This window comes from Theropithecus gelada, chromosome 14, assembly GCF_003255815.1.
Source record: "Theropithecus gelada isolate Dixy chromosome 14, Tgel_1.0, whole genome shotgun sequence".
NCBI lineage: Eukaryota > Metazoa > Chordata > Mammalia > Primates > Cercopithecidae > Theropithecus > Theropithecus gelada.
This window is the reverse complement of record NC_037682.1, coordinates 64,174,584-64,195,454: the sequence shown is the minus strand read 5'-3', so window position 1 is coordinate 64,195,454 and position 20,871 is coordinate 64,174,584. Positions and strand designations below refer to the sequence as shown.

Genomic DNA, 20,871 nt, shown 5'->3' with positions numbered 1-20,871 from the left:
AATTGTGAGGCAGGCTTTTGTGGGAAGAACACCATTTTATACCTGGTTTCTTCTCCCTCTGCCAGTAAGTAAGAAGCAGCTGCCTCTGAGTTCAGGCCCTGCATCTGTAACATAATGACTCAGGCCTGGAGGCTGCTGAAGCTCCAGCCTGGGCTTCATCTCCTGGCTCTTTGTCTAGACATGGGTTGCTATCACTCTGATCTTATCTGGCTGCCCTTCTGTCCGCTCACAATCCCCCTGCCACCCAGCTCAGCCTCCTCCACCTCCACCTACCACTCTGTAGTCAAATTATGCTCATAGAAAACTTGTATTAAAGTCATATGTCCCATTATAGAAGTTTTAGAGATACAGAAAAGTAAAATAAAGAGAAATAATATAGTACATATTTATGAATGACATCTATGTGCCAGACTCTGGGCTAGATGGGAAGAAGACTGATGAGTAAAACACTCAAGGAGCTACAGTGAGTAAAACACTGAAGGAGCTACAGTCTGATAGGGAGACAGGCAAGTAAACCATGACACCACTGAGTCATCAGTGGTATAACTTATCAAGGAAGACCTCCTGGAAGAGATGACAACTGAGCTGAATTTAATTCAAAGACTGTAGCCCTCCTACCAAGACATAACCACTATTAATATTTTTAATTAATTATAACAATAATAGATACTGTTTTTATCAAATGCATCTAGGTACTGTGCCACGTGCTCAAATATATATTTTTTCTAATCCTGTAGCAAATCTGTGAAATAGTTCTTGTTACCCCTGTTTCACAGATGGGAAAACTGAAGCCGCAGGAAAGCAAGCAGATGATTTACAGAAAACCAAGTTGTTATAAGTGACTATTAGGAATTGAACAATAGGTTTCCTCTTACGATATGGTATTAGCCTTCTCTGGATCATATCTATGTATAGTTATATAGATGGCCTTTTTAAAAAAATTGTGGTTGACAGTCCACCATATATACCAGGAGTTCTCAAACTGGCAGCCACATTTCATATAGCCACCCAGAGTTTTCCAAAAATGTGATTGTAATGCCTTGGAGACTGGGAATGTGCACTGTCCAGCCACAGGGCCCCCCATTCCCTCTTATATTATTATGTCCTTGATTATCAGACACTTTTGTTTCCTACTTGGCCCGAAGGAGTTACGATCCTATTCTATATTTGGAATTTGCTTTTTATTCACTTAATATTATTGGTGATTTTTCCATTTAAAATTATCCATAAGCCTAATTTTTTATTTAATTCTGCCCTTTAAAATGCGTCATTTACCCTAGAATCTCTGTCACATTAAGTGGTCTGAATGATGTGTCCCTCACTGTTGGCTTCCTCAGTTCTTTCAGCATTCTCTGCGCCGAAGCCTCCTTAGACCCCCTGAGAATATCCAGAGGTGATGAGGCCCAGCCCTGTCCCTGAGTTTGCCGTCTGCTGGTGGGGGAGAGGCAGGCACTCTTAACTCTGATACCTGCAGACTGATTTGTCTTAGGAGGGTTCGCAGAGTTGGTAGAGTTTCCAAGAAAGCGTGGATCACTTCCTGGCAGAGAGAGCAGGGCAAGCTTCAAAGAGGAGGTAGCCTGTAATCTCACTTTGAAGGATTTTAATACATGGAGAGTTTAATACTTAAAGCCAGGACCATTTTCATGTCTTAACTAAGAGACGAAGGAGAGGTAGAAATACATCTCTGTTGACATGATAGCAGATAAAACAAAAATATGTGGAGCTATGCCATGATAAATATTCAGCTGAAGGGAACGTGCTCGTGCCAGCCTGCATCTCCACTCCCAATCCTCACTGCACTGAGACTCACGAGGAATTTATTACTCATTTTAATCACACCCAAAGAATGCATTGGCAGGAATATTAGGCAGATAGGCCTATCCTATATATTTTATTTGCATATCCCAGTGACAGCATCACAAGCACATTTCCTATCTCTATATTTTTTCATTTGCTTCAGGGGCAGCTAGGGATGTGATGCTCCCCTGGGCCCGCATTCCAGGCTGAGAGCCTGGGTGCTCCTCTCAGAGCTGAGTGCAGCCCTGCAGGAGGGGAGAGGAGGAGCACACAGGAGGGTAGGAGGGTTATGTTCTTCCTCCCCTCAGCCTTGCTCAACCCATTCCGTGCTTTGCCTCTCATTACAGATTGCCAGCTTGCCATGTGCCTGGCTCTGTACTTGGCCCTGTGGCTTACTATGGTATGGGCCAGACAGTGCTAAGTGCTTTTTAGGGACCAACTTTCTCTTTCCCTTTTTTTTAACTTTTATTTATTTTTATTTTTTTCTTTTTTTGAGATGGAGTCCTGCTGCGTCGCCCAGGCTCGAGTGCAGTGGCGCAGTTTCAGCTCACTGCAACCTCTGCCTTCCAGGTTCAAGCGATTCTCCTGCCTCAGCCTCCCCAGTAGCTGGGATTATAGGGGGCCACACCACAACCGGCTAATTTTTGTATTTTTAGTAGAGACGAGGTTTCACCATGTTGGCCAGGCTGGTCTCAAACTCCTGGCCTCAAGTGATCCACCCGCCTTGGCCTCCCAAAGTGCTGGGATTATAGGCATGAGCCACCATGCCTGGCCTTTTTTTTAACTTTTAAAAGCTTTTTATTGAAATATACTTGTATAAGATACACATATCAGGAATGTACAGCTCACTTTATTTTCACAAACAAGACATACCTTATCGAGAAATAGACTGTTAGAAGTACCCCAAAAGCCTGCCTCAGGCTCCCTTCCTGACTCATCCCCCAAGGGTAGGCATTATCCTGATATTTTTAACTTTTATTTTTGCATAATTTTAGAGATAGTACAATTAATTCCTATAAATCCTTCACTTAGATTCCCAACTGTTAACATCTTATCATACTTGCTTTATTTTTATGTACATAACTAATACTTATAAGGATATATATTTAATTTTTTTCTGAATGATTTAAGTTTACACATGATGTCCCTTTACCCCTAAATATTTGTATGCATCTCCTAAAAAAACGAGGACATTTTCTTATAGAACCTCAGTATAATCATCAAAATCAGGGCATTAATATTGATATTAACTAATCTACAGATGTTATTCCGATCTCACAAGTTGTCCTAATAATTCTCCTTACAAGAAAAGACGGTTTCAAAATCCAAGTTGCATTCGGTTGTCATGTCTCTTTAACCTTCTTTAATCTAGAATGATCCAAACGTTATGATGTGGAAATCAAAAATAAAAATAAAACATAATAATCTGGAATGGTTCCTCAGTCTTTCCTTGACTTTTATGACCTTGACTTTTTTTTTTTTTTTTTTTTTTTTTTGAGATGGAGTCTCGCCCTGTCACCAAGGTGGAGTATGGTGGTGTGATCTCAGTTCACTGCAACGTCCGCCTCCTGGGTTCAAGAAATTCTCCTGCCTCAGCCTCCAGAGTAGCTGGGACTACAGGCGCCCACTACCACGCCTAGCTAATTTTTGTATTTTTAGTAAAGACGAGGTTTCACCGTGTTGGCCAGAATGGTCTTGATCTCTTGACCTCGTGATCTGCCCGCCTCGGTCTCCCAAAGTGCTGGGATTACTGGTATGAGCCACTGCGCCCGGCTGACCTTGACATTTTAACAAGTGCAGGTTTGTTATTTTGTAGAATGTCCCTCAATTTGGGTTTATCTGCTGTTTCATTGTGATTAAACTCAAGATTATGCATTTCTGGCAAGAACACCCTGTGGGGTTTATTTTCAGTAAATGTATCAAGTTGCCCTTTACTAGAAGCATTAATACTTCTAACAGATAGAAAATTTCTGTTTTAAGTCTCATCTTCCTAAACAGACTGAACTCCCTGAAGGCAAGTCTCTCCTTATCTCCAGGTGGATGGTGCAGCCTTTGGAATCAGACTGCAAGGGTTAGTGTTCTGTCTCTACACTTGCTGCCAGTGGAACCTTGCTTGAATTTACTTCATCTCTGTATAATGGGGATGATGATACTATCAACTTAATAGGGCTATGAGGATTAAAACAGCCAGTCCCAATGTGAATGCTAAAATTAATGAGTTGAAGTTTGAGGAGTAACAGGATATTTACACAGTGTCAAAGTCTCTCCCCACAAGATACTTTCTAATTACAAAGGGAAAAGTAACAGTGAAGAAACCTGGCAGCTGCCACCTTAACCTAGTGATCGAAGTTAAGACTACCAGTTATGAGATAAATCAACATCACATCCCTTTGATATGATGCCTGTAGTAGCCTGTATTTGTAGAGCCCTTACCAAGCTCCTGCCATCCTTCTTTCTCCTCTCCTCCAAATAGAATATATATATATCAAGTATTTTTCTTCTCTAGTTTACTCCACTGGCTAGCCTTTCACAAGGCTGGGCACATAGCTCATGTCTTTAAAAGTCAATCATTGCTGGGCATGGTGGCTCACGCCTGTAATCCCAACACTTTGGGAGGCCAAGACGGGTGGATCGCCTGAGGTCAGGAGTTCTACCTGAGATGAGCACAAACTCATTTTCTCACTTTAGCCACTCTTCGCCCTTCTTAACCTTCTCTCCTCAGTCTTGTCTCTGATCCACCTAGCTATTTGCAGAGGAGTGACATGATCAGATTTACATGTTTAAAATATTGGCTTTAGCAGCAAAAGGAGGATGGACTGGAAGAGAGGAGAATGGAATCTGGGATGCCGACCTAGTGATTACCAAATGTGAAGGGGCTGACACCTGCTTTGTGTTCAGCCTTCCTCTATAGGGGTGTGTACTTTGTGGACTTGTTTAAGAGACTTTCAGGTTCCTTGGGTGCCTCTCTCATCTCCCAGTCTTGTGTTCCCATGTGCTCTACATCCCCTAGACTTCTTTGTTGGCACTCCTGGGCTCCTGTTTTATCATTCCCCTCCTCCAGGCTTTCTCCATCATCATCCCTGCCCCGACCATCTCATCTGTTATCCCCTCATTCCCTTTGTTGACCTCCCTTCCCAGGCCTCTATGTCATACCATTTCAGGGCATGGTAGAAGCCCCGACTATGATGTGAGTTACCATCTGAGTCAGGGACTCAGGAGCATGGGGCATACCTGAGTTTATTTATGAGTAGCAGGTGGACTGTATAGACCTGACCTCCCCTTGAGAGGCAAACTGCAGCTTGGCCTCTCTTCTCTTCCCCCTCCATACCTACCTTCCCATTCTTGCCCAGGGTTTTGTTCTGCCTACCCCCCACCCCTACCACAGCTGCCCCCTCAGTGAACACACTGCCAGGTTCACTGTCAGACCTCTGCCCTGAGGGATGCCCAACAGTTGGGACGCCTGCCATATCCCTTCTGTAACCCTGCCCCGCAGAGCCACTCAGCCAAGCCACCTACCTCTAAGCAGAGCGAGCCCAGCTAGGCTTCGCCTTGGCCTCCCAGCCCTTTCCTGTAAATGCACTCACAGCCAGGAGGGGTGCCATATTAAATCAAGACTGATGGAAACCAGTGACTGCGATTATCCAGCCAAGATGCAGCATGGGAAGCTGGTCGCTGATGGCTCCAGGTGAGGGCTTCTGAGGCTAATTGTGTGTGGCTTTTATTAAGAAGATGCTCTCTCTCCCACTCCTGCTCTCCTGGGTGGCTCCTTTACAGTACCTCTCTCAGCTCAGTGCCCTCTGCTTCTGCAGGCTGAATTCCTGCCTTCTCTTCTCCTCTAGTGGATCCCTATCAGAGCAGAGCCTTGAACTCGGTTTTGTAGCCTTCCTCCCCATCTCCCCAAAGACAGGAACAATAGTAGCCTGTATTTATAGAGCCCTTACCAAGCTCCTCCTATCCTTCTTTCTCCTCTCCTTCAAATAGAATATATACATATCAAATATTTTTCCTTCTCTAGTTTACTCCACTGGCTAGCCTTTCATAAGGCTGGGCACATGGCTCATGTCTTTAAAAGTCAATCATTGCTGGGTGCGGTGGCTCACGCCTGTAGTCTCAGCACTTTGGGAGGCCAAGATGGGTGGATCACCTGAAGTCAGGAGTTCAAGACCAGCCTGGCCAACATGGGGGAAAACCAATCTCTACTAAAAATATAAAAACTAGCCGGGCGTGGTGGCGGGCGCCTATAATCCCAGCTACTTGGGAGGCCGAGGCAGGAGAATTGCTTGAACCCGGGAGACGTAGGTTGCAGTGAGCCAACACAGTGCCACTGTACTCCAGCCTTGGTGACAGAGTGAGACTCTGTCTCAAAATAAATAAATAAATAAATATATATATATATATATATATATATATATGAAAAGTCAATCATTCATTTCATGTTTTTTAGCACAAACTCTATGTTAAGCATTGGTAAAAGAACATGAAGCAGTAATCTTCTGCCTGCCTGGCTTAATCTCAGTGTCCTTTACATTTTTATCAAGAAGCCTGATCCATTTTCCGAGGTTTTTATGAATTGGCATAGATATTTGGGACACCAGGCTGGGGAGAATCAGAATGTGCTGAGATTTAGGCCATGGTTTGAATCTTTCCCAAGACCATCTAGAAACATCCTGGAAAACTAACCAGTTCACGGTATAACTTTCCCCACCCCACCTGTCACCTCCATAGAAGTCAAGAGTCATTTCCTTTGCCCAAGAAATAAACAGGAATACCAAACAACCTAAAACCATGCTGAAGAAGAGTCACAGGAAGTAGAAGTGTTTCCCCACAGAAGACTTAGGGAGGCCATACTGGTCATACCCAAATCAACAAAGTGGAAAGAAAAGTTATGTTAGACTTTGCCTATGGCAAAGGGAAAAGATACGTTCTGTGAGGCCCCACAGACCAATGGGTGGAAAGTACCCAGAGGTGGAATTCTCTATCATGTAAGGAAAGCTGACAGCAAAGATGAGCCGCCTCAGGCAGTGGAGGCACCTCTAGAGCCGGGTGAGTGTTGAGACTGCACGCTGCAGACCTAGGGTTCCTAGAGATGGAGCCTTGAGAGCTGCCTCTGGGGCAGTGGTAGCAACCAAGTGGACTTGGCTTCTGGCTTCTGCTTGAGCCAGAGTAACTCTTCCTTTCATCTGTGGAATTCCACCTACAATTACATTAGTTAAAGGATTCCAGTACCAAAAACAAAAAAGGCACTAGATTAGACAGTCTGTTATCAAAATGCAGTGAAGGAGAAGAGGAGTCACATTTATCAAAGGCTTAATAAGGGTTAGGTAGAAGGTAGCCATTTTGGTCACTCAGACTACCTCTTAATGCTATGTGCCAGAGACTCTGCTAAGAACTTATATATTAATGCATTATCTCATTTAATCCTCACCTTGTGGCATTCCACAAGGATCCTACAAGCCAAAACTATCAATACTATCCTGTGTTTTAATGAGGAAAACTAAGATTCTGGGAGCTTAACTTCCCCAAGGTCAGCTAGCCAGGAAGTAGATGAAGTTGAGGGGTGAACTCAGGTCTGCCTGGAGCAAAGCGTGCTTTTCTGCACAACTTGCCTCACTGTGAGCCAAAAGAAGAGCCAAACCTCAGATGGAGACAGCTGAAATAATTAAAGCAGAGGCTGTGTGTAAGGTGCTGAGTACAGTGCCTGGCATACAGCAGCCATTCTGCAAACGGTAGTCACCTTTATTCAGTTAGCAACACAAATTGACGCCTGCTGTGAGCCAGGCCCTTTGCTAGGCGCTGGAACTATAGAGATGAATAAACATGGTCTTGTAACCAGTGACCTCATGGTCCAGGAAGGAGAGACAAACAGGAAGTTATTTCAGTGCACCAGAGGTCCCAGGGCCTGGGGTAGGCACAAAGCCTTACAACAGACTCCCTAGACGGTACCACCTTGGAGGTTGGTGGGAAGAGAGAAGACCTTTGTAGTGGGGTAATAGTGTCAGCGAAGGCCCAGAGGCAGGCATACTCTGGGACTCATCAGTGAAGGGAAGTGAGGAAACTGACCCAACAAACCCTTGCAAGCCAGCTTCTGTCCCTTCAGGCTCCTTCCATGGTCTGCCTGACTGCAAGTCAGCACTGTCCCAGCCAGTATGTATGCATCTCACCATCAGAGCCTCCAGCCCAGTGGACCTAGTGCTGAATGGGGCTGGGTGGGCAGGGAGGAGGAAAAAGCAGATCTATGGCTGAAGTCGGCAGAGCCAAGTGATGTATGTGGCGCCTGAGGGAGCTGCACAGTGACACTCTGGATTCCAGCCGGCAAGTGTCACTCCGCTGGGATTGGCGCCGAATTACTGCTCCGTATGAAACCCCGGGACTGATGGGAGCTTTCAGTTATAGACTGATAGCAACAGCCAAAATTGGATTGTTTGCTATTTATTTTTTTTAACTTCTGTCAAGGTCACTACTGTAACAGGAAAACACTGCCCAAGCAGTAGGTATTTTTTATCCTCTCTGCCTGCAAGAGCAATCTGCAACCACAACTTTTGTGACAGGGCCTGACTTTGACAGCTGTCTTTCCAGAAAGATGTTAGTGTTACAGGCTTGGGGAAAAGGAGCCTCCTGAAGACCTGGTCATTCCTTTCCGGTTCAAGATCTGCTTCCTTCCCCTCCAGCTCCCAACCTCCACAAATACTCTACCATCAGGACCCTGCCCTCACTCCTCCCTGCCTGTCCTCCAGACAGTCCCACGGCTCCCTCCTGGCCCAGTCCTCCAGCTTCTTCAAGCCTCCTGTTCCCCAGAAAGCCCCCCAATAGATGTTCCACAATTATGTGTCCTTCCTTTCTCTACTCCTGCACCACTCCATCTAGCTGTTAATTCTCTCCTCTTTGTATCTGTCATTTTTGCAAACACTCACCAGATGCCCCACTATTGCCAGGACGCATGCTAGAAATAGCAGTGAGTCAAACATAGGGCCTGTCCTCGGGAGCTCATAGTTGATTTAGGGGACAGACTTACAGACATTCACCAAACTTGTTTTCAAGTAGGTTTTTGTGTTTTTTAGTGAAAGATGCAGTGCTGGAGATTCATGCTTTGCACCCTTGAGGAAGATGGTTGGGAAGTATTTTTGTGCAGGCCATGCCTCATCTCCTGACTTTGAGCTGCCTGAGGGCAAGCCCGGGTCTCCTCTTCTGCACGGGTAACCAAGCTTAGGCTTCTCCTGCTGCCTTTTGTGAAGTGGATGAAGCTCAGGGCCAGACATGGCAGACCTTCAGCATCAACTGGAACCTCCCAGGGGACAGGGCATAGTCCTGCTTCTTCCCCTGCCCCACCCTTTCATCATGGCCATGCACAAGGCTGGGCATGCAGCAATTGCTGAATAATTATGTTTGATAGAAATACAGCATCATTGAAATGGGGGGTATTCATAGCTCTCTTTTGAACATCAAAACGTTTTTCAAGAGGAAAGAGGAATTTATACTTATTAAGCACTTATTCCATGCCAAGCGTGATGCTAGGCCTGTTACATACATCGTCATATTAATATTTAATCCCCAATTTGCTAATGAGAAAACTGAGGTGAAACAACTTGCTCCAGGTGATAAGCACATCTTGTCAGTGATAAAGCTGGGATTGGACCCAGGTCTTCTGTCAGACTCCAGAGCCAAGGTAATCTGCTAGCAGTACTTACTCTACCAGCAGAGTGAGCTGAGAGCCCTGAGTGGCAGCCACCTGAGTGGAAAGTAGAAAGGGCTGGACCAGCCTCCAGTGACCATGAACCAAAGCTATGAAGCAGGACCGCTGGAGACCCAGACCTGGTTTTCCCCGAGTTGGGGGATAGAATGAAGCTATGGTGCTATGGTTCCAGCAGCCCTCAACCATTTGCCTTCTCTCCACACAGTACCAAGAGAAGCAGCGGAAGCGTGAGGCCGAGGAGCGGCGCCGCTTCCCCCTGGAGCAGCGGCTGAAGGAGCATATCATTGGCCAGGAGAGCGCCATCGCCACAGTGGGTGCTGGTGAGTATGTGGGATGCCAGAAAGGACAGAGTGGTTCATGCTCTGCTGCAGTGAGGTGTACATCCTGTCATCACCAAACTGGATAGGCGCTGTTAATAATATTAAAAGTTAGCATTTGTTGAGTACTATCTATATGCCAGACATTGTTTTAAGTTCTCTGCGTGTCATGTGTCATTTAATCCTTATAGCAATCCTCTGAGGTTGGTGCCGCTCAATCCCATTTTACTGATGAGGAAGCTGAGATACAAAATACCTAAATCACTTGCTCCAGGCTGCTTTCCTATGCATAGAATTTAACTCTGACCGTCATCTGGTCCGCTACCCTCAACCCCATTTTTCAAGTGGGAGAATTGAGACCCAGAGAGGGATAGGAGCTTGTCTGTCACTAACAATGTAGCAGCTGAGCCAGAACTTATGTCCCCATCTGACAACCTGGGACTCTTCTATCACTTCCGGATAATTTGTCAACAGCTGGCCTAAATTTATAGAAAATATCCTGAACAACTTTTGAGTGTCTTCTCCACCACTGAAGCTCTTATTTCCATACTTTGATCCTTGGGAGGCAGACTGCCCTCTGGTGTAACCCCTAATGTAATGGCTCTCCAGCCTGTGCAGACCCCACGAGCAGATAATTAAGGTTCTGCTGAACACAGTGGCCTCATCTTTGTTCTCCAACTCTGAAATACCACTCCTTGGGCTTGATTTCAGATAGATGAGGCAAGGGAAGAGGAACAGGCCAGGCCAAGACAAAGGTGTATCCCCCAACACAGTGGTTCTCAAAGCATGGTCTCTGGACCAGCAGCATCACTATCATCTGGGAACCTGTTAAAACTCAGATCTCAGGCTGATTCCACACCTGTGGAATAAAAATTTCTGGGATCTGTATGTTAACAGGCTCTTCAGGTGATTCTGACACTCAACTGAAGTTTAAAATACCACTGCCCCAGGAAGGCCCTACCTGGTCGTGTGGTATGCCTGGATTGTGGGGTTGGTGCTTTTTAACCTCCATTTGTAAGGAAGTTACTGTATCCACCTTGCTGAGAAGCCCTGCAGCTGGGGATCACAATGATAATGTTCAGAGCCATGTTCAGTCCTTGTGACCAGCTCCCAGAGGCTTCTAAACCCAAGCATGAGGGAATAAGGCAGCCTGGTGGTTGCAGCTGCTAGCCCAGCTGAAGCATGAAGCATTCTCCGGGTCAGAACTTATGGTAGGCAAGCAGCACCCAACACCTCGAGACCTCAAACTGAAGCAGGTCCAGGAGAGGGAGGCAGATCTAGAGGCTAGGCCAGGCCTCCCTGAGTTCTCCAAGCTAGCGTCACATGTGTGGTAGGGACTGGCTGGATGGAGCCTGGCACCCCATGGGTACCATGAGGATGGGCAGCCAGAGAAGTGCCGCAGAATGAATTGATTTGATAAATGGCCATTTATTACCCTCACGAATTGGCTGAAACCAATTTTGGTCACATCAACCCCTGGTAAGTGCTGGGATATTGATTTGTGCAAAGTAATACAGTGAATTTATCAGTGTGATCCCCAGCTGCAGGGCCTCTAGCAAGGCTGGTGCACAGTTACCACCTTACAAATGGAGGAGATAAAGCGTCAGCCCCACAGCTCAGGCCCCCATGGCCTGTCTGGTCTAGGGCCACTGGAACCAAACCAGGACAACCTGCAAGCCAGAGCCTTGGCATTGAAAGTGAGGCTTTTCTTCCAGAATCCAGAGCTGCTCTCGATCCTGAGGACGGGAGGCTGCCTGCCCTGTTGGGCAGACCTCCTGGGAGCTCAGCACCTCCACGCCCCACCATGCTCCTCAGAAAAGCAACCAGCTCTCTATTCAGCACATTCAGAATCAGACTCCCTCCCCTCCCCAGCCTGCCCATCTCCTGTGTTCTGATCTGTGTAGAGACCACCATTCACTGATCTCTTAAATAGAAACTCAGATGCTTCCTTGGCCCCTCCCTTCCCCTCACCCCTTACAACCCATGAAGGATCAAACACCGGGCCTTGCCACTCTCTTCCTAATATCACTGCCCTAACTCAGGGTGTCCGTGTCTCCCATCTGAACCAGGCAGCTCCTTCACTGGTGTCCCTGCCTCCCTTCCTTCCCCTAGAATCAGTTCTCCTCACCAGCTGGAGTAATCTTTGCAAAACACGTATCTTAACAGTGCCACTCCCGTTTAAAACCTTTGCATGTTCCTTGCTGCCCTAACCTGGCATGCAGGCCTGCTCCTGCTGCTCCCTGCTTTGTGCTGCATGCACCAGCCACAACAGCCTGCCTCTGCCTCCCTGCACATACTCTTGATTTCCTGCCTGCATTTGTCTGCCACCCTCTCTGCCTGCAATCCTTCCCTTCTGGCCCTTCCCCCACCCCACCCCAACCCATTGCTCACACACTGGCTGGTTTTTACTTAGCCTGACTCAGTTCAGGAGCAATTGACTGCAGGCTCCTTGAGGGGAGATAACATGACTTAATCATTTTTGTACTCCCAATTCCTGACACAGCACCCTGCTCAAAGTAGATGCTTAGCGCAGCTTGTCAAATTAAAGAATTTGGTCTGGCCCCTTGTCCATCTCTAGGGAATAGCCCCATAGGCCAGGCCCTCATGGGCTCTAGGATGTGCCCTGAAGTAAAACAGGGAAGCTGCAGCACCTGCTCTCTGGTAGCCCACAGCATACTAGGAATACAACTATAGAATAGCTCATTACAGCCATACTCTTTGACCTTTGACCCCTGGGGTGGGCAGGCCATTCCCCAGACCTGCTCTAAGAAGCCTCTCCTGGGCACAGGTCAGCCTGCCCATACCCGGCAGCTTTCTCAGAGCTCCTTCTGACCAGGAACCTGTCCCTAGCTTCTGTCCACCTGGTCCCAGTTGACCCTCTGAAGCCACATACTCCCCTGGGGAAGCTCTGCCACCTCACGTGTTTGGCTCTGCCACCTCACGTGTTTGGCTCTGCCCAAGTATGGCACATATTTCTTGTCACAGAAGGATTGCGTATGGCCACCAGGGCACACCACCAGATCTCATGCTTCACTTCCCTCTTTGACCAGCCCAAAAACGTAATCTTCCCAAGCTTTGTACCTTTCTGGACCCTCCCTTTGAATCCTCATCTGAGAAATACATCCATGTCATCCCTGGGTTGTGGAGTTGTAGTGATTAACTTACAAAACTGCTTGCAGTTCCACCCCACATCATGTTACTTCTGAAGTCACTTGCTGTGCTTTCTCGTTGCCTGGACTGCCCTGCCCTTCCACGTTGCCTGCTGAGACATTCAAGACCTAGGCCCTTTATTGTATATTTAAAACAACTGAAAGAGTGTAATTGGAATGTTTGTAACACAAAGAAATAATAGGCACCTGTCCAGTACTTACCATGTTCCTCGAACCTACAAGCAGTCGTCAGGAAATTGCTGATAAACATTTTTATGACTCAACCATGAGAGTCCCTCTGAAGGACTGGTTCCCCTAGGAGATGCCACAGATGTGACAAGCTTGTTCCAGATTAGGTTATAAAAAACCTCCCACACTATATCCCTGGCACCTATCAAGAAAGGTGAGTCAGCCCACCCAGACTGCCCTAGAACCCTAAGCTGGACAGAAACAAAGGCCTGGGGTGGAAGGAGGAGGCCGCTTTTGCCTTTTTGGTTTTGCACACACTGGGGCCTTCTTCCTGGAATGTCCCATCATACCTGCAACTGGCTGGCAATCTCCCTCTCACCCTTCAAACATAAATGTCAGGCTGGCACAAATGGCTCTTCCCATACTTCCCTCTGTGCACCTATCCTGTTTGGAGCCCACAGTTTTCATAGCAGCCTTTACCTCTATGGCACACACCTTGTTTGAGGCCCCTTTATGGGTGCCCCTGCACCTAGTACAGAACTTTTTTGCTAAACAAATGCATAAGGCTTCCTGGAGAGGGATTTAGAAGAAAGTGGAAGCCTTCTTCACCCAAGAATGGTAGTAGCCACCTGGGGCACTAAGAGACTCAAGTCTAGGCCTTACTCTTCTCCTCTTCTCTGTAAAATGAGAGTTGAAGTTCCTGTTCTTTCCCATTTGCGATTCGAGAAAGACTAATAATTCATTTAGTTAGCAAGTATTAAACCAGTGTTGGGCTAGTCTCAAGGGTCCTCAGAAAATAGGACACCCAGCACCTGCTCCCATGGAATACAGTCAGATTGGGGGCACACCCTCTCCCCCAGATATAAGGCCACAGGTAGATGAAACACCTTACACTGCCTGTCTCTGAGCCTCGGTGTACTGTGTAAAATGGAGGTAACACCTACTTATCAGATTATTAGGAGGATGAAAGAGTTACTGTAAAATACAAAAGCTAATGGTAACTCCAATTGCTGCTGCTATGACTACCATTATTTTTACTCTTATTGGTATACCACTCCTTGCCACTTACAAATTGCTTTCATCACCATTAACTTGTTTGATCTGCATGTGGGGCTGACACAGCATATGTGACTGTTCCCATTTTATAGAGGAAGAAACTGAGGCTCTAAAGGAATAAGTGCTTTATTCAAAGTCAGTCAGCTGGTAAGTGACAGAGGCGGGACTCCATGCTGGATCCTGTAACTCCTGCCCTCTCCACTATACCACCCTGTAGATGAATGCATGCCAGAGAATACAGACCTGCAAGTTAATGGCTAGATGTGGTGTGGTGGAGTGAATCAAAAAGGGCTGCTTTAGGTGAGTTTTCAGATGTTCCAGTAGTGACAAGCATGGTCAGGAGAAAGCAGAACACAAGCCAGGTGGGCACTGGTACTACGTGCTGGGAGGCAGAGCAGCCTAGCTGGAGCTCATGGCGATGGGACTGGGCAGGCAAGGGAGCCAGGCTGCCTGTGTAGAGGGCCCTGACACCATCTCTAGCCCAAGAGCAGTGACCAGGAAAGGGTCAGGGGACAGGGGCTCCTGAGGCCATGTGCTGAATGGCTGAGCAGGCCAGATTAGAAGACTACAGAGAACGTTTTCCAGGGAGTCAGGGTACGAGGAGGTACCGTGGCAGCGGAGAGCCAGAGGAGGAGAGCTCACCTTCCTCCAAGCTCCTGTAGTAAAGCACAGGCTCAGGCTCAGCCAGAGCTGAGGGTAAAGCCCAGGGTCTTTGTTTCTTCCCCCTGTAAACTTAAGCAGGTTACCTAACTTCTGTGTGCATGTTTCCTCACCTATAAAATGGAAATCAAGTCCCCTACTCTGCTTACCTCACAAGGCTGAAATGAAATTATGTCTACAGAAGTTCTTTATAGACAATGAAGTGTTACAGAGTCAGTTGTAAATACATTTGCTGGCCACAATTTGAGCAACAACACCTATCGCCACATCCCACATGGGTCCATCCAGGTCTCTGTCCCAGCCTCTACTCTGGCCTGACGGGATCCTCAAGGCCCATAGCCTTGGTTCTCAGCCACCCTGCCAACTACACACACTGGGGCCCGCCTTCTCCAGTCCTTCCTAGCCACCACCATTTCTCATTCTGTCGGACTCCATCTGCTTGGCTGTTTTTCTCTTCAGATATTATTAGAAATGTCCAGAGTTGTAATTGTTTAATGGTTGGCATTTCGCCTGCTTCACAGGGGACGCACATCAAGCCCACCCCAGACTCATGCCCTAGGTCGGGCAGAATTGACCAGGGACAGCTGTGCAGTGAAGTCTGCCTGGCATTATAAAGAGCTCTCTCCCAGGTGCATTCTTAGAAAAGAAGGGGGAATAGTGGCCCCAGGCATAATTCAATTCCTCATTCTCCATGGTGTTTTTGTACTGCACAGCTCAGCAGTGTGCAGCTCTCTGCGGGCTGGGATGCTACCTTAAAAGAAAAGTCAGGATCAGAACCCCAGGTACATGATACCCTGGGGAACCCACGTAGGGGAATGCCTGGGTATATCTGCTTTCCCAAATACCCCATGAAGCTTGAACTCAGTTCATACTCAACTTGTTTCCAACCTAGACTCTTAATTTAGTCAACTTTTAGAAGAATGTGGCTCCTTTCAGGTCACCGCTCTCATCCCTGCCCTAACACACATACACACATGTCCATACATAGTATTCACAAGTCTAGCCTTTGCCATTTTAATATCTACACTTCCTCAGATACCCACACTCTCAACTCCCTGTTTCTGTAGGATACCAGCGACTCCCCACTTAGCCAAGCTTGCACTTTTCTCTCTTCATCCCCAGCATTCAGGTACCTATGAGGTCTGTGGGTTCCCCTTATAGCCAACCTTTCCAGAGATCCTGGGCCAGTTAGTTGGATTCTTACCCAGGAGAGAGGTTGTACTGAGCTTTTTCTCAGGCCTCTTTCAAGATTCTCAGGGAGCATTTTCTGGGCAGGCAGAAGTGGCTAGTCTGATGTCCGTGAATTTGCACAGCTTCCATCTGTTTCTGCTGAGGCCAGAAGTAGAGAGAAAGTCGTATTTTAGGTAGGAACATTAGAGATCGAGATGAGAAAGACCACTGGCTTGAGGTGGAACTCCTAAAACAGTATTCTAGATCTTCACAGTCTGATCCCACCCCAACACTCCTCATGATCATTCCTGTCTCTCCACCTCTGACATACTGGCCACCTTTGCCTCTTCAAAGCCTGCCCATCCTCCATGATCCGTCACCAGTCCTGCCTCTTCCAAAGAACCTTCCCAGACCTCTGCAGTCACTTCTTTGAAACCCAGCCACACAGTATAGTGGTTAGGATCTTGGCAACTCAAGACTGGCAGACACATCCCAAACACTGTCAAATCTTTCTCCATTGACTGGTGTTCCAGGCCTTGTTCTCTGACATCTATTCCTTGGCTAATTTTCCCTTGACACCCTGGGGACCAGATCAGACATGCTGTTCCATTTGCAGACTGACCTTGACATTACACAGTGCTCTGTCTCTTTCCTGCTCCTGCTCCTGACTGCCATGTTTCCATTAGTGCAACCAAAATTCATACTTTTTTGAGCAGCCATATGTTACTTAAAAAAAAAAAAAAAAAAAAAAGACAGGTTTAGAGAGAGAAGCAACTCTGCCATCTACTAGTTGTGTGACTTGGGCAAGCCTCTATCTGTTGCCTCAGTTTCGTGTTCAGTATAATGGAGTTGAGAATACTACTTTCCTCTCCGGGTATTTGTGTGGGTCTTGAATAGATACATTATTGGTGAATTTTCCCATTGTGCTTAGCATACAGCATGTTCAGTGCATGATTCTTCTTGCAGTTCTGCCTCACTCCACCCCCACTCGTATACTTGAGCAATGTTTCTGAGCCTGATTCTCCTACTCCATAATTAAGCGCTTAGTTTTCTCAGATTGAATGCATAGCCCTTGATTACATACTCCCTCTTGAAGAGGAGGTCAGGTCTTACTCTAGCAGAGTTGAGCCTCCAAGGAACCTGGTATCTATCTGTCCCGCTCGCCATGCTCCCCACTCCCTCCGCCACTGGAGGCTATGGTTAGCATCTCTGGTAACCAGGTGGCTTATCCCTTCCATGCCCCGAGCTCCACATTGCCTTTGATTGGCTTCCAGAAAATGCATTTGGCTGTGTTTCCACTTTCTGACCCAGACAGTGGACCAGACCTTAGTTTCCCCAGATAGGAAAGGGTCCAGGGCTCACATCCCACATCTCCAAGGGCCTGCCATGGGCTTCTGCCTCTTGCATTTGCATAGGAGGCGGCCCATAGTCCCACTAGCGATGAGTAGATGAGTAACCAGTGAGAGCTGAAGTTCCTCTCAAATTCTCCTTCACCAGTCCCCCACCCCCTTCACCTCCATTCACCATCCACCCGCCTTTCAGTTTCCCTAGCAACACTGAGTGCTCATCCTGGAAAACTTTATCCGAAATCTGCTCTGGGCAGGTTTCCAAATCCATGCTAACCTGATTAGGTGTCTCTAGGGGCCTCGCCAGCTAATCAGATTAGGCAGCACTAATGGTAGTGAGGACTTTGAGTGGGCGCAGAGCAGTAAAACATATTGTATACTTAGTGATAATTATCCTGCCTTTTGTGTCATTGATTTATCTGCCTCCCTCCCCGTCCCCCGTCTTGTGTGTTTGGCCATAGCGATCCGGAGGAAGGAGAATGGCTGGTACGACGAAGAACACCCTCTGGTCTTCCTCTTCTTGGGATCATCTGGAATAGGTAATTGGGAGCAGATCATCTAGTGGGGACGGAGAGCTAGGGTAGTGCCCGGCCCAAGCCTGATAGCCCCAGCTGCTGCGGGCCAGGGTCAGCAGGTCCACCTCTAGGTCAATTTCCATCTCTGAAAACAACGGCCTCCAGATTACAGAGCCACCAAGAAAGAGGACTCTGTTACCATCTGTCATGTTATGAAGAGCTGGAATTATGCCCCTCCCTCTGGAAGTTGGGGTGCTAAGACTGATTCACCTGGAGGACCAGGCCCTTCAGGACCCATTAACCCTGGTCCAGCCACTCTGCATCCGCAGAGCCTCCCCTTCGGGAATAGTTGAACCACCTCCTTTGCCCAGCACACCAACCATGTTCAGTGCAGCCTAGCTGTAAATGCTAAAGAAGGCCCCTAATGACCACCGCAGTGCCAGATGCATAGCAAAATTGGTTGCAGTAAGATGGGTTGAGTATTTTTCTAGCCAGTTGGGCTGGATTATCTGAAGCATTCTTACCCACTCATTCTCTGCCCTGACAGAACCCCCCCATTCCTTCACTACCACCTCCCACCATGGTCCTGATGGGAAATTTCATGGTTTAGTTTCCTTCTCTTCCCCTCCCAACATCTTCATGGGCCTCTCCCTCAGATGTAGGCCCCCAAAAGGATACCACCACCTGACCATGATGCTCCAGAACTTGACTTTTATACTAGTCAGGGACTTCCAAAGGTTACCATCCACCAAGTGGCCCTTCAGAGCCCCCACTTCAGTACTGTCGTTCCTTCTCTGTGTTACAAAGAAGGACCATGAAGCCACAATGAGAGGTGCTCTCCAGCCCCTCCCACCCTCTGTCTGGCATGTGGTTCCAGGGCCTGGCTAAACGGCAGGACTGTGGGTATTGAGAGGGATGCAGGGCAGTGAGCCAGGAGGCCCGGGTACTCCTAGGAGAGGTGAGGTTTGTACTAGGCTTTAAAAAGCAAGTTGGTTCTGGATTATAAAGTCAACCTGTCACTCTTAGGACGGTGCTACAGAGAAAAGGCCTCAGTCCCCATCCCAGAAAAATTAAGATGCAGTACAGACTTTGATTTTGGTCCCAGCTTCACCATTAACTCCCCAGGTGACTGTGGGAGAGTCATTGATCCTTTCTGTGCCTCAACATTCTCATCCATAGAATATATTCTTTCTAGTATCCATGCATTTCTAGTATTCTTTCATTCCAGTGGTTAGTCACCTGTTTGTAACCCAACACCTCTCCTTTCTTACTAGGAAAAACAGAGCTGGCCAAGCAGACAGCCAAATACATGCACAAAGATGCTAAAAAGGTAAGGACTGGGACCTAGGTCTGATCTGCAGATCGTGGAGACCTCACCACTCCTGCTATCCCAAAAAATCTGACCCTCTGAATTCAACAATAGGCAATCAAAAAGATGGGCCCTGACCCAGGAAGCAGACCTCAGCTCTGGCCCCCACTTGGCCACCAGTTGCTCCAGAGATTTGGGCAAGTTATCCCACCTCTTTATGCCTCAGTTTCTTCATCTATAAAATAGGAATAATAATCCTTGCCCTGCCTGACTCTTGAGGAAACAAAGTGAGATCCGCCGTACAACATTTTCAGGCATCTATGCCATGCCAGGTGTTGAACTAGATGCTGCTAATACAGCATTTATTAAGATACTCCCCCTGCTCCAAGGAGCTCAGGTTGGAGAGGGAAACAGCTTTAGAAAGACACCATTACTGTTCAGTGCAGCCATGGCTGTGCTCATGGGAGTCTTGGGGGCTGTAGGAGAAAACAAATAGGAATAAGAGGATGCCTTGTTGCCTCTCACTATCCTGCATGAGCTTTTAAACATGGTTTCTTATGTCTTGAGCCTGGGGTGCTTATAGTCCCCCTTCCTCCATGGCTCAGAGCCCTGGATTCTCCACAGGAGAGGGCCATCCCCATCCCCTATTTGTTCACACTCAGGCTTTCCAAGGCCTGCTCAGTTTAACTTTTTAGGGAGGCAGGAAATGCTTTTGTGCAGAGACAGCAATCCTCGGAGAGAGTGCAAAAACATTTCACTGAAAGCCAAACATTCTTCTACCAGCCTTCCCAGCATCGAGGGCAGGAGGTTGCCCGAGACCCCAGATGCTCTTGCTCTTGCCTTTCTAAGGAAAGCCTCCCTGGTCAAAGCAATGAGGAGTTGCTTAGGCCTCTGCCAGCCAAGTGGCCCCAGCAGCAGTCTTGGACTCCTGTTCTCTTTCTGGCCTGCCTGCCCCACTGGTAGCCACAGAAACAAGGTGGTTCAGATTATGTCCTCCTGAGCCCCCTTCTGCTTCATAAATGGCTGAAGGCTCTTAAACCCCCATCTCTGCCAGTAGCTGTGCTCTGCCTCCACCAAACCTGGAGCAGACCCACTTGACAAGCAGGCAAGCAAGAAGCAACGCGTAGCATGCTAATGCGCTCCAACTGAAATAGCATTTTTAAGTCAATTCATCAGGTTGGCAGCGATTGAAACAATTAGCACTCTGGAAAGGGCCATAAACTAGCAGGACTATTAGGGAAGATGCAGTTACGGGCAGGAACCACCTGATTAGGGATGAAGAATTCTGAGTGGTTTAATTTTAATAATACTGTCAGAAAGGTTAATATTTAATTACAAATATAATCTCCTTATCCAAGCTGTCTTCATATGTCTTCATACACAGTGGAAGTAGAAGGAGAGTATGTACTGACTTGCTAGTGTAAAAAGGAGAAGGGGCTTGTTAAAACACTAATAATGCAAGTAATTTTTTAGTTGGCACATCTGAATGGGAGACAGATTTACCCCAGTGCAGGATGACGTTGGCATGCTTCAGTGCATGCCTCCCTCAGAAGGAAGTAACACCATCACCCTCGGAGGCAGCGCACTGTGGTGGACAGAGCTCTGGAGCAACCATTCTTTGCTTCAGGTTTCAGTGCTTCTACTTTCTACTGGCCCTAGGCAGGTGAACTTTA

General features: G+C 47.3%; 1 protein-coding gene across 4 annotated transcripts in view; it reads left to right on the top strand.

The window, feature by feature from the left end:
• CLPB (ClpB homolog, mitochondrial AAA ATPase chaperonin) overlaps nucleotides 1–20,871 on the top strand; it is a 149,388-nt gene that overhangs the window by 115,364 nt on the left and 13,153 nt on the right. For all 4 annotated transcript variants that reach the window (XM_025356858.1, XM_025356857.1, XM_025356856.1 and 1 more), the window contains 3 exons: nucleotides 9,693–9,807; nucleotides 17,836–17,913; nucleotides 19,164–19,219. In XM_025356858.1, the coding sequence (XP_025212643.1) occupies nucleotides 9,693–9,807; nucleotides 17,836–17,913; nucleotides 19,164–19,219 (249 nt within the window). The remainder of the gene's footprint in view (nucleotides 1–9,692; nucleotides 9,808–17,835; nucleotides 17,914–19,163; nucleotides 19,220–20,871) is intronic.